The 14575-nt window shown below is 32.1% G+C and overlaps 2 protein-coding genes across 3 annotated transcripts; one reads left to right on the top strand and one right to left on the bottom strand.

Moving 5' to 3' along the window:
• The first annotated feature begins 1496 nt into the window (after nt 1-1496).
• LOC100775789 (probable sulfate transporter 4.2) lies at nt 1497-9500 on the top strand. The gene is made up of 17 exons (XM_003552622.5): nt 1497-1925; nt 2049-2097; nt 2573-2774; nt 3140-3308; nt 4482-4547; nt 4631-4738; nt 5260-5367; nt 5462-5527; nt 5646-5706; nt 5858-5985; nt 6517-6558; nt 6823-6939; nt 7326-7377; nt 8085-8223; nt 8300-8388; nt 8811-8887; nt 8992-9500. The coding sequence occupies exons 1-17, from the start codon at nt 1629-1631 to the stop codon at nt 9316-9318; spliced, it is 2097 nt and encodes a 698-aa protein (XP_003552670.1). The 5' UTR covers nt 1497-1628; the 3' UTR covers nt 9319-9500.
• Nucleotides 9501-10027: 527 nt separating this feature from the next.
• Nucleotides 10028-13085, bottom strand: LOC100775247 (histone-lysine N-methyltransferase ATXR6). Of its 2 annotated transcripts, none has more exons than XM_006602958.4 (6): nt 12783-13085; nt 12555-12629; nt 12237-12466; nt 10990-11090; nt 10571-10783; nt 10028-10363 (listed from the first exon to the last, which is right to left on the bottom strand). In XM_006602958.4, exons 1-6 carry the CDS (start codon nt 13006-13008, stop codon nt 10333-10335), a joined length of 876 nt encoding a protein of 291 aa, XP_006603021.1. In that variant the 5' UTR covers nt 13009-13085; the 3' UTR covers nt 10028-10332. The 2 variants fall into 2 exon arrangements, with proteins under 2 accessions (XP_006603021.1, XP_003552669.1); XM_003552621.5 differs by having other exon boundaries at nt 10028-10358; nt 12783-13081.
• Between the last annotated feature and the right edge of the window lie 1490 nt (nt 13086-14575).

Raw genomic sequence — 14575 nt, 5'->3', positions numbered from 1 at the left:
GCTATATAGGTGAACTAATAAAAAAAGTATACTGTTATTAATTAAAAAATATTCTTAGTATGACTTTTAATATAATTATTATAAAAATTTAACAATTTTTTATATTAAATATATGACAATTTGTATTTAAAGACATTCCAAAAGTATCTTAAAATAATACAAAATGTGATATTTAAATAAATGATAATGTATAGTAACATTTTTATACTATTAATAATAAATCTTTAAACTTTAATTTTAATTAATAATATTATAAATTAAATTTTATTTTAAAAATACTCATAAAATTAAACCATTTATGTGATACTTATATTGAATGACATTACTCATATGGTCAATTGTCCAATAAAGGCATATACTTTTATGAGAAATTAATTAATATCTCATCAAAAGGCTTCGTAATAAATTAAAAGTATAAAAAATTTAACAATTAGTATATTCAAAAGTTGTATCATATTTTTCTATAATTAAGACAAAAGTTTTTTTTTTTACAGGGCCGAAGTATTACTAATCAAATTAATTACTTTTCAAAAAAATTGAATTAATTACATTTAATTATGATAAAACATTTAGAAATATCTTATACATAAGATAAGATACTCCTATAATATAAAATCTCTAGAAAATACATACTGGTCTTCAGTCTGGAAATTGAATCTGCCCCAAGAAAAGTCTAGGTTCATGTCAATAATTCAAACGTTTTTTCAAACAACTTTTATTAGCAATTTCCGCCACAAATGCTTAATTTATATAGTACACATTACATCATATGTTTTTTCCGGTTACATTGATATTACATCCATCCGCGATGACGAGAATAAACTAACTACATGCATATTAAATAATTGGAACACTCATTGTTTTTTATTATTAATTCTAAATAAATCAATCGGACCCAGCCTTGCGCCCAGCACAGTGACGTGTGTAACTTGATCTACCATCAGTTTTTTTTTTTTTTAAATTGTAACATTGTTTGTACTCATGCAAGTAAAAGTATATATGTTAGTAAAACTTTTGTAAAACAAAAAGTTGAATGATTATGCATTTTATATTAGGTCTAATAATAAATTATTGTTTGAATTATTTTATGATAATTATTTAAAAAATCAATAAATTTATATAAGTGTTATGATTAAATGATTTTGTAAATTTTTTTACATGAAACATAATTATTTTTCTTAAAAAATATATATTAGTAAAACTCTTTTTCTTTAGTAGTTAACACAATTATAGTTAAATTAGAAAAAATTATGTCAATTCATTCAAGCATGCGTCCAATAATAATTTACATAAAATTTGTGTTTAGGTGAGTTTTTGTATTGAATTTTATTATTAATTTATTTATAGAATATTTTTTTTCAAAAAAACAGTAACCACTTTACGTCAGAACTAATTTTATGCAATCTTAATCAAGTTTAAGTTTTCCGCACGTCTCTACTTAGGCTAACATGCATTCCTTATTCCTTGAAATTATTAAATGTAGATTTCTTTGTGGGTCCCATTTGCTATTTTCCTTAGCTTCGTGAATTCTAGACAGCATTGCATCGCATTTGATTTTTAAACGATGCGCCACTGCTAGCGCATACTCTGAACTCTCACCATATATATATAATGCGCCGGCGGTGCGCATGGAGATAACCTACGCATCCCCTAGCTTCTCCGACCTCCGCGCCATGCCGTCGACGGCGACCGCCGCGCGTCCCGTCAGGATCATTCCCCTGCAGCACCCGACCGCCACGACGTCGTCGCCGCAGCCGAACGCCGCCTTCTCGCGCTGGACGGCGAAGCTCCGGCGAATGACGTGGCTGGAGTGGATTGAATTCTTCCTCCCTTGCCTCCGCTGGATTCGCATCTACAACTGGCGCGAGTATTTCCAGGTCGATCTCATGGCCGGAATCACCGTCGGCGTCATGCTCGTTCCTCAGGTAATCGATGATGATGCTCGTTTTCTGTTGAATGAATTTTCGAATTCTGAGGTCTTGAATTGCTAGTTATTGTGTTTAGTTTTGATATAATCGATGCTTGTTTTCTGTTAATTGTTGATGCAGTCGATGTCGTATGCGAAATTGGCTGGACTTCAACCGATATATGGACTCTGTAAGATTGCTGAAATACCGTGCTCTTCAAGAATTTTCTGGATTGTGTTTATGTAGTTAAGCTCAGTTCCGTGTTTAATTGTCTTCAGAATATAGTGTTATAGTTCTGTCCTTTTTTCCTGATATGATTTGAATTAGCTTTTGATTTTTCTGATAAAAGCAAATTTCCATAGTGTAGTGCTAAAAAATTTTAAGAGCAAGGTTTGGTGTAACATTTTTTTGAGTAACAGCTGGAAAATTCTAGCAGTTTTTTCTTTCTTATTGAGAGTCTTATCTCTCATTGTTCTAAGCAACAGTGCTGCTCTTGCCATGATGAGTATTGATGGAATTCTACCCTTTTGTTCTCGCCAGATGTCTGTTAGTTTCAAATTGTGTTTTTCTACATTTTCATGTTATTTATATGCATCATCAATGTTTTACGTCCTGAAATTTTGTATAATGCCTGCTTATTGATGTTATTTCTCTTTGCAAGGAAGACTCTGGTTTTGTGCCCCTATTTGTATATGCCATATTTGGGTCTTCTCGCCAGCTTGCAGTAGGTCCAGTGGCATTGGTTTCTCTCTTGGTCTCTAATGTGCTGGGTAGCATAGCTGATTCATCCACTGAATTATACACAGAGCTGGCAATATTACTGTCCCTTATGGTTGGGATAATGGAGTGTATAATGGGACTCTTGAGGTATTTTCGTCATTCCTCATTTTTATCAATAAGGAATCCATGCATGAAGTTTTCTTTCTTTGTTCTTTCTCTTTCATATCTAATACTCTAACTAAATTTATAATTCTACTTTCTCTTCTGTATTCATGCATCTATATTACATGATTATTTTGATATACCAATAGACATGGTTGCAGTAATGCCATGATAATTGTAATGGCTTAAGTTGCAAAATGACTGCTTTATAGCAAGAGGAGAGATTGGATCATTGGACTCCTGTAGTAGTTATATGATTCTGCAGGCTCAGCACTCAGTTTCAAGCCTGAATTTTTTATGAAAGGGATTTTAACGATAACCTATGTACACTTGTCTTTTGGTTCTTTCAGGCTTGGATGGCTGATTCGTTTCATTAGCCATTCAGTGATTTCTGGCTTTACAACTGCTTCAGCTATTGTCATTGGTTTATCTCAAGCGAAATACTTCTTGGGGTATGATATAGATGGGAGTAGCAAGATCATTCCAGTAGTTAAGAGTATAATAGCTGGAGCAGATAAGGTATGCATTTCATTTGAAATTTGGATTATTCAATGGAATTTTTTTACCTTGGTGGTATTGTTATCTAGCAATTTTTATGGTAAAATTTAAGTCACGTGTCATATTACTGTCACAGAATTGATCCTTTTTCATCTCTTTAATTTTTAACCTTTACTACATAACTACATATAATTATAGATGCTACTGATAACTAAATCATGTAGGAAACCTAAGAAATTAGGATCGAGACTGATGATAGTTAGGTTTTGTAGGTGTAAAATGGATAGATTATAAATGAAAACATGTAGTTTTAGGGAAAACTTAGCATCTGCTTGGGTATGGTGAACTGAATGGTACCTGCTGAATTGAAATTCTGGGTTTGATGGGTTCTTGGGCCAGCCTGCACAAGGAAGGATGATGGTTTTTAAGGACTGGATGTTCAATTCTTTCCAAGTAAATTAGGTCTGGGAAGGTAAAAAAATTAAATAATTGAAAACAAATTTGAGAAGAGGAAAAATAACTTTAGCTTAACATTTGAGGTTCCTTTAGCATCAAGGTCACACCAAGAATTTGGCTGCAGCATACAACTGAGAAGATAGCAATTTTATGAAAAATCCAAAATTGAACATTGAATCTGAATGAATGCATTATGAACATTCAAAAAGATCTCATGTATCATGTATGTAACTCATCCCATGAGGATTAGGATTGAGACTTTGCTACCATTAATCATTAAACACAAAAAAACATGGATGCTAAAACAATTGCCAGTAATATCTAAACAATATAAACTATATTAAATTAATTTGTATGTCCCTTTAATTTTCTAGAGTTTTCAAATAGGTTCTTATAGTTTAATTTTTTTTATTGGGACCTCATTGTTTAAAATAATTTTCTAATAGGTGTCCTTATTATAAGGACCCAGTTATGAAGAACCCATTGTTTAAAGTAATGTGTGTCATTATTATATGTTTAATTTCAATTCATCAAATTAGACTGCCCTTTTATGTCCATAATATGTTATTTGGAATCAAGATTCCATTTTGAACTTCAGCTGCAATGAACCTGTTATTTATTAATACTTCAGAATTACCATATTTGTTCAATTGTCTCTATTGTTGTTTTTTTTTTCAAAGTCATTATGGTGTTTTCACTTGTCAAATCCCATCTTTAACAGAGTTTTCCTTTTTATAGTTTTCATGGCCTCCTTTTGTGATGGGATCCATTATGCTTGCAATACTGCTTGTCATGAAACACCTGGTATGAATCTATCTCTGATGTTTGGCAAAATACCTATCTTAGGTATCAACATCCTACTCATTGTATTGATGTTATACAACCAGGGAAAATCGAGGAAGTACTTGCGATTCTTGAGAGCTGCAGGTCCTCTTACAGCAGTAGTTCTGGGAACAACTTTTGCAAAAATATTTCATCCATCATCAATTTCTTTGGTGAGTATCAAATATATATAGCATGGTAATAGTAATATGAATCTGGGTAAAGCTACTAAAGTAATAAACAAGGAATGAAGTTCCATGTGGATACCATCATTAACTAGATTTAACTATTATGTACTATTATTAAAACATTTTTGTTCTTATACCCCTAAAATTGTCATGCATAAAACTTTGAGAAAACTGGTAAAAAGGATATTCTGAATTTCTGACATTTGTGTTCTAGGAGAAACATGAACCAAAAAAGTAGTTGATAATGTTGGCTTAATTAAACACTCTTGGTTATGAATGTAATCATGATACATAATAATCATGTTAATTTGTTTTTTGTTTATATTATTGGAGAATGTCTTCTCTCATTTGAATGTCTTGCACTCATGTTAGTGTTTTTGGTTTACTTCCCTTGTTATTGTAATATATGAATGCTCTTTTGTAAATGAGAACTATGTATGACTAAGGTCAGTAATTTACTAACATGAAGCTGATAGAATTAACAAATAATACTGGTTTTTAATTAGGTGGGAGATATACCTCAAGGCCTACCAAAATTTTCTGTTCCAAAATCTTTTGAGTATGCACAGTCCTTAATTCCAACTGCTCTTCTCATAACTGGTGTGGCTATATTGGTAAGATCTCCTTTTCTCCTCTTTGAATTTAAAGAAAATAGTATATTGGGATTTGGGAATTATTTTTCCAATTAAATTAATTTTCAACCTACAGGAATCAGTGGGAATTGCGAAGGCATTAGCAGCAAAGAATGGGTACGAGTTGGATTCAAATCAAGAGGTATATTTCTTCCAAAATATATTTACTGCTCCAACATATTATTGGACATGTCTGGACTCCCCTCCCAAATGCTCCAACATATTATTTGACAACTATTTTTCCTGATATTTCTTTACAGTTGTTCGGTCTTGGTGTTTCCAATGTTCTTGGTTCATTTTTTTCAGCATACCCCACAACAGGTAAGTATTCAATTGGACTCTGAAAAATAAGGAGTCATTATTTGTAGTTGGTTACTTAGGTTTTGGTTCCAAAGCCTCAATTAATTTCAAGATTATGATTTTACTTGAATTTTTTTTTATATTAATAGATATTTCTTTTGAATGTATGCAGGATCCTTTTCAAGGTCAGCTGTAAATCATGAAAGTGGTGCAAAATCTGGTGTATCTGGGATTGTTTCAGGAATTATAATGACCTGTGCACTTTTGTTTCTAACACCATTATTTGAGTACATACCTCAGGTTTGTTTTCAAGTCTTTATAGGTCATAGGCCATGTTTGAAAATGCTTTTCCTTGTATTCAATGGAAGTTCTACTTCCATCTGAAACATTATACAATTTACAAATGACTTCTGCTGGTATTCAATTCATAACATCAAGAATGAAATGGATATGGCATTAAGACTTACAAAAATGATTTAAAATTTGGGTTCATTTGCTTAAGTTTTAAAAAAGTTGATGCAAGGATACAGCTTATTTTTAGTATTTTTCTTCAAAATCTACTTTTTTTTTGCTCATGAGGAAAGCTCTAAAACAGAGTTTTTTTAGCATTTTGGTTTTAAACATACATAACATAATTACTATAAAAATTTTAAGCATATCTTTTAATTGAAAAAACACTTTGCTTATAAAAAAAGGCCCTTTTTATCTTTTCTTTCTGTCATTTTTAACTTTTGATTTTTTTTTCTTTATTTCTCTCTATCACTCAAATGTAAGAGATGCATTTTCTTTTCTGGAATGCTGATTATGAATTTTTTGGCTACAACAATCCAGTGTACCCTTGCTGCCATTGTGATCTCTGCTGTGATAGGTCTGGTAAGAATTCCTCTTTTATGCTGAAGGATTAATTTCTTGTTCTGCATCCATGGGTCGTTGGAAGTGATTTTTTGTTCAATATAGAAAAGAGAGGAAGAGATAGCATTACTAGTTTTATGCCGTTGAAATGGAAATATGTAATGTTAAAATAGAGCTTGTCTCTATCATTGTAGAAAATTTCTGTTTAGCTGCTATATCCTTTTGGATGGTTATCTTATTTGTTAACTGAGCATTCATTCTTAATTCTTTTGCTTGATTTTTCAGGTAGATTATGATGAGGCCATTTTTTTGTGGCGTGTAGATAAGAAAGATTTTCTTCTTTGGACCATTACTAGCACTACAACATTGTTCCTTGGTATTGAGATTGGGGTCCTTGTTGGGGTGAGTACAAGGTGATTTTTTTTTTTCTGTTAGTAAGTAATGGGTGCATTATAATTGCAAAAACTTTCTTTTTCACTTTTAGAATCTGTTCATAATTTGATGCATCAACTTAGTGAGGCTGAAATCTTTATCTGGCTATGCATATTCATTGTGGAACCATGTTTGTTGGCTAAAACTTTAGTGCTTCATTGTCTTTGTTTTCATTTAGAGAAGAAGAAATGGGTATAAAATCATTTCTTAAGATATTGGATTCATTGATTTCATTCAACTATAAACTAATATAAATTAAAAAATGATTTTCTTGTATTCAACATGCAAAAGTTGTGGCATTTTCCATATGCTAAGATAATCACTTTTCTCACTTTATAAGGTTTTTGAAATTGTAGGTTGGGGTTTCACTTGCGTTTGTCATTCATGAGTCAGCAAATCCACATATTGGTAAGTTGATTTGTCTGGGTTCAGAAATTATGTATGCTTTTGTTTGTTCCACACTTACATCATGTATATAGAGTTGGATCATATTGTAGATGCTAACTTTCGTTAATATTGAATAGTCATGGTCAAGTCATGTCCCCTAAAAGTAAGAAAGCAACCATTATGATTCAATACTTGTGCTTAAGGATTATTAAAGTCTACCAGACTATCAGTCTACCTGAAAGAAACCACACTAAAATAATCAGCATTAGTATAGGAAGACTGCAATAATCTACAACAAATGAAGGAATGCTAACAGCTCAATACAGAAAAATAAATTAGAAAATATGATAGGACCATGTTTTAGGTTTCAATGGATTAATCCCGAGTTAAGGCATCTACATTTGGTAGTGTGTCTGAATTACTTGTTACGTTAATTCAGCGGTTAATATTTTAATCAAATGCCATAAAGAGTGTATTTCAAAGTACAGAATTCCCAAAGTTATTTGACATCTGATTTTTAAATAAGCATCTGTGCATGCCTATAGTTTTTTTAAGATATAAATTGTATACCTTTCAAGATCAATATAACTAATAAAAAGCAATAATTCAATCTTGCATCTAATACAAGATTAGTCCTTTTCTATTTTTCTAGACTGGAATGTCTCTGTATATATTGTGTAAATATGTTAGTATGCTGACATCATTGTTTGGTCTGATCTGCACTGCAGCTGTTTTGGGTCGTTTGCCAGGGACAACTGTTTATAGGAATGTTAAACAGTATCCTGAAGCATATACATACAATGGAATTGTAATCGTTCGTGTTGATGCTCCAATTTATTTTGCAAACACAAGTTACATCAAGGACAGGTAATGAGAAGTGAGTTGTAATTGACATTTTCCCAATCAAGAGCGTGCCTTAATTCATTTAGAGTTCTCTTATCAGGTTGCGTGAATATGAAGTTGATGTTGATCGTTCTAAAAGACGTGGACCTGAGGTTGAAAGAATTTATTTCGTGATTCTAGAGATGGCACGTAAGTCTTGCTTGCCCTGTGCACAAAGAGGCATATGCTGTATTGTTCATGTGTTTAACTATTTAAGCTAACATATTTCTTAACATGTTGAAATTTTATTTAAAGAGTAAATGAATGTGAATGTATAATTATCGATGTGTACTAGTGGCACTAATGGTCAATATGACTCAATTGATTCATGAGACTATCAAAATGCCTAATTTCTAATGGTGGTTAACTGTGTCATAACTGGATCGTGTGGATGCTGTGTGAGACATTTTCAGCAGGTGTTTATCATTTTCATTACTTTTAAGTTACCTCAGATGCTGAATTACATGAACCACATTGTACTGAAGTTTGTGAATGCTGTTTTCCACTACAATTGTTCATAACTAAACTATGAAAGGGGTAATGATAATAATTCTGACTTCTGATGACTGCAGCTGTGACATACATAGATTCTAGTGCTGTTCAGGCTTTGAAAGACTTGTATCAGGAGTACAAATTACGGGACATTCAGGTAGAATAAGATTGTGAAGTTTCAACTACCGTTAGAATCCTTGAAATAATCGCTACAGGTTTACAATGTCCCCACCAACCAACTTGAGCTTATTCTTCTTGCAGATTGCAATATCCAATCCAAGTCCAGAAGTTCTGCTTACCTTGTCTAGATCGGGTCTGGTGGAGTTGATAGGCAAAGAATGGTACTTTGTGAGAGTACATGATGCTGTTCAAGTTTGCTTGCAACATGTTCAAAGCTTGAAAGGAGCATCTAACAGTCCACAAGCACCATTCTCTTCAGTAGAGAACAAACCAAGTTTGTTTGCACGATTATCAAAAGAGAGAGTGGAGAAGCTTTCAATTACCGACTTGGAGTCTGGTAATGGCAGGCCTCCACTCCCCGAGGAGAGAGATTCCAAATTGGAGCCATTGTTGTCTAAAGATCATTGAAGTCTACTTTGTATCATAAGGTAAAAAGTGTATTTAGCCATTCTTTCAGAAAAAATAAAATGAATAGGTTAAAGTTTAACCGGGTGTAATCAAGCCAACGTTAAAAAATAGCTTGTGTAATATTTGATTGGCCGGTTGTTGTAAAATTAAATGAATTTTTAAGAATGGTTTTATTATGTAAATCTCCTGTTAGCTGTGTATCCCTAATACGAAAATCTTGTTAAGTTTTAAGTTCATTTCAGAGTTAGTTACGGGATTGATTTGCAGTTCTTAGAATAAATTATGAAAGGTTTCTGACCTATTCAATCCTATTCCAATTCAACATAAATCATCTCATTGATCCATCAAGTCCATTAATGTCATAAAAAAACAACATAAAAGGCTAATTCTTCGACACCCTTACTAATATAATTTAGTTACAAAATTGGTGTCTATTACATATACAAATAATCTACATTATCCAACTTACATCCTTTACTTGAAACACTAACGATAACAAGAAAAGTACCATGGTAATTTATTCAGTAACAATACCGAATGCATCTTTTAATTTTTCTTTTCTTATCTTTTTCCTCATCTATTTAGTACTATTTTTTTATTATTATGGAAAATATATCAACGTTTGCTAAAAATATGCATTGGCCATTGCATATATAATAAAATTAATCTAATCAATAAACAATTCCAAATATAATTGAACAATATAATATAAACCACAAGTCTACTGTGAAATATATTGAGTATCCAACATGATACATGTGGGGTAGTGACAAGGCAACCATATTAAGGGGTGACCAAATCAACTAAGAAATGAAAAAATCACGAGCTTACAATCCCTCCCTGTTACGGTGATTTGCTTATAATTTATATTTGAACGCAATCAGACAAAATGTTCAGTTGGATATTCATGTTCATCTCCGTTGTAGTCGTAGTACAACCTTTCCCCCTTTGTAATATCTCTATTGGCAATTAAAAGAACCCGACATTCACCTCCAACATCAAACCTCACGCATTTCAAGTTCTGCTTCTTTTTCCCTTCCCTACACTAGAGGCAAGAGCCTTCATTAATAGTTGTTTCCATCAAACAATCACATTACATCAACTGAGAATAATAATCTTTAAGTGACAGGAATCCTGTCAAATGGGTACACTCTTTCTATATTATAATTAGCCTATTCTTAATTTCAGACTTGCTTCTTTCAAAAAAAGACTCAAGATAGCAGAGAATAAAATCTGAGAATAAGAAACTTACGGTGTGTGATTATTGATGCCGTTAATGAAACGAGCTATGTTGCTTCGTTTGTCTGGACAGATGACAAGCGTCCGTGAAGGATCAGAAGCTGAGAGAAGTGTCATTATACTATCTCCATCATCATTTTCCCTATTCTTTAAAAAGTCTACATCTCCAACATATTCTGTTATTATGGTTAAATCTTTGATGGATCTATCTGCTTCTACAGTGAAGCTGCACAAAGAAATTTAAAAGTCAAGTGTTTTTCCATTGTGACATGAAAATTGGGATTGCTGTTGAATGCTTATATATTTGGTGGCACATAACATATTATGTGTCAATTGTTGAGCTATTGAGTACTACTACTATGTATTCGCTGCGTTTCTCAGCCAAATATTAAGGAGACAAGGACAATGCCAGTTTATGCTGCATATACATACCCTTCTAGAGGATCAAAAACAACCATGAGAGGCGGCCATTCTCCTCTTTCCATCATACTTTTGCACAGGTTTAAGGTCTCGGTGTCTTCTTTTGACAAGACCTGAGTCAAAAGATAAACAAACATGAGTGAGTGGCCAAATCAAATGCAGAAAAATGGAGAAGGATCAGGAAACTACCACTGGTTCTAAATGCACATACTTATTCTTATTTTAATTTTGCCCCATTTTAGAAAAAGCTTGACTATTATGAAATACATTATTCTTACAAACATGTGCGTACAGATAACTAGACAAAACATCGTACATTGCAAAACCAAATGGACAAGTGCAGAAAAAAACCCCAACGTATCTTGAGGGGATTGCAATTTAAAATAAAGCTAATTACTTTATTTACTAAGAAACAATGATAATTTCACATTAGATTGGAGTCACTCCATTTATATTGCACAGTTTGCAAACTTTGAATTGTCTGTGCTCCTTAGACATCACCAATTAGTACTCTACTTCTGTTATAGCAACTGCACCAAGGAACACAATCCTATATCAATAAGGATAGGTTTGGGAGCAAAACACCAATAGCTCAAAGTAACATCTTTTTTTCTTATTTAAATTCATCTTTTGCTCCTGCTTTTTCTACATAAACAAATGTTCATGATCCCTTTTATGCAATAGTGAATAAAAGATGCGTTTTGTAACAACCGGAAACATAAAATGCTCATTTCTTCGATAATTAAAAAAAGTAGGCAGTGAGAAGTAAAAATATATACTAGCATATTACCCCTTGGATTGACAAAGGGGAGAAACAAAATTTTACCACATGTAAGCAAGCACACAAACTCTAAACACAAATTCTTTACTTGACCAACTCTAGCTTCTCAACATATGCAAAAATCTAAAGTTTAAAAGGTTATATGATAATACACTGATCTCTGCACAGAATGCTTCACTAAACCAATCAATCAACGTGTAAATCAAAAACCTTCTCAACTAATAGCATCACATTTTTTCTATCACCGTGATGTTGGTGCAAAGTATTCACCAGTTTTGTTGATAACTGATTTTTGCCCGAAAACCTGGCTAGCCACCTTTAGTGGAGTTTCCTATCTCAACCACGTTTTTTCCATTAAAAAAGCTTGAACTTAAGGACACCGAACCCAGGACCGCTTGGACCAACGACTTGTTGGTACCAATAGCATCACATATCATTTCATTTAAGCACAGAATAATTAGAGTAAATAATTAGGTACCTGCATTCCACCGCGCTCAAGAGCAGGGCGATTAGCGGACCTTGGCGCCATTGCAGGCATGTAAGTAAGCTCATTGCTGAACTCCGTTTCAGTTGCGATCAACGCCGTCGCCAGCGACGCCATTTGCTCCAATCTCCTCTTCGGATCCTCGCTCGGCACGAACGCCAACAGCTTCCTCTTCTTCTTCGAAACCACCAAGCCCCCACCCCTCTTTCGCTTCTTCCGCGTGTCTAAAAACCACACACCAGATTCAAGTTCCAACCTTTAATCCAAATAATAATAACAACAATAATAATCTTGAAAATGGTTTCGCCTTACCTTGGTTCGCCAATGCCTCGGGCGAGCGTTGGATTCGAAAGAAGTCAATGATTTTGGTCTGCACAAGAGGGAAACCTGCAATTTGCAAAAGCACCAGAGCTTAATTAATAAATTGTATAGAGAACCCTAATTAAACCCTAAAAGCTAGCTCATGAATATTGAACACATTACTTTGAACGATTTGGGATCTGAATGAAAATGAAAGTGAAGCATGCAAAGAAAACATACACTTAGGTTTGTGATTGGAGCAAGAGGGGCAGAACCAAGAGCCTTTGGGGACAGAGGGAAGAATGGGACGGAGGCAGAAGAGGTGGTAGCCACGGTCGCATTTGTCGCAGAGAAGAAGCTTCGAAGGAGAGTGGCCTCCGCCGCATTCCTCGCAGGAAACGTCGTCGTTTAGGGTGGAGGAAGATTTGGGAGCGTGGGTTCTTCTTCGACCCAGTGAAGAAGCCATGGATGCAGAAATGTGTGTAGTGTCAGAATCTTTCAACTATTATAATTATAATAATAATAATAAAGAAGAAGAAGCTCTTCGCGCCATAATTTCGATTCGCGCCACGTTGCGCCATAGTTTTGGGTCTACATTCATAGAGGCCAGGCCCATATATATATATATATATATATATATATATATATATATATATATATATATATATATATATAACTAGTAGTCTTTATAGCATTCGAGAATAACAATCACACCAATGTATAGTGTAATTTAAAATTTATGAAAAAATATTTTACAACCTATTATTTTGTTAAATTATTTTTTAAAATTTAACTTAATTTATGGATGAAAAATTATAATGAAATATTTATAAATATTATTATCTGTGTGAGTATTCTTTTTACACATTACAAATAATTTAGATTGAAGTAAAAATAACAAAATTTAAAATTTTGACATAAAAAAAATAAATTTAATCATTCTTAAACTTTTTTATTATAAAAATAATTATTATTATCTTGTTAAAAATAAATATTTTCTAAAAAATAATTAATATGTTAGTGATGACTGTTTTGTATTTACTTAAAAACTCCTTTAAGTTAAAAGTTGTTTGCTGATTTTTTATAGAAAAATTTTAGTTTTATTTAAAATTTGTTATATCGTTCAATGAAAAAATATTGTGTAAAACTAATTTGATTTATATGTCCTTATATGATATAAAGTGAAATTTTGTTTAATAAGTTTCACTGTTAGATTAAGACCACCACCACTGAGTCACCAAGTCAATTCTAAATTTTGTTTAAAAGCTTCGCTATTAGACTAAAATGACCTCCGAGTCAGCGAGTCAATTCTAAATGTTGTTTAATAAAACTATAGAAGTAACCTATTAGAACAAGACCACTCCATTTAGTCAATTTATTTTATTTAAAAGCCTTGCTATTCAGAATAAATTCGTCAGTCACTCCCAAATTTTGTTTAATAAAAGCTTTAGTTAGAATAAGACTACCAGTTCCAAATTTTGTTTAAAAGCTTCACTATATCACCAAGTTACTCGTAAATCTTAAGATATGTTTTCATTTGAAACATTATATATAGTCATTAAATTACAATATATTTTAAATGAGATCACATCTTAAAATAAGAAATGGAAACTACTAATAATAGCCAATAAATTATAATAAAATAATTAACAGTTGAGATTAAGATTTGTATGATATTTTAATTAATTTTTAATATTTTTTAATAGTTGAAAAATTATTTGGTAAACAATTTTGAGTAATTTTTAACTTTTTTCAAATATTACTTGAAATAATATATTTTTTAAAACGTTATCATGTAGTTTTTATTTTTTTATATTTTTTTATTTTTATCTTAAATATATTAAACTAATTTTGTAATTATCTTTTTTAAAATAAATCATATTTTTATTATTTTCTTATCATTTTATATTTTTCAGTTACTTTAATAACTAGTTTTATCAAATACTTATAATTTAATAAATCAACTTTTTAACTTTTGGTTAGCAATTAATTTTACAACTTTAAACAAATTTTTCAGATAATTTTACAAGAGA

The sequence above is a fragment of the Glycine max genome, chromosome 18 (assembly GCF_000004515.6).
Source record: "Glycine max cultivar Williams 82 chromosome 18, Glycine_max_v4.0, whole genome shotgun sequence".
NCBI lineage: Eukaryota > Viridiplantae > Streptophyta > Magnoliopsida > Fabales > Fabaceae > Glycine > Glycine max.
Note: the sequence above shows the minus strand (reverse complement) of the source record. Positions and strands in the feature narration are given on the sequence as shown.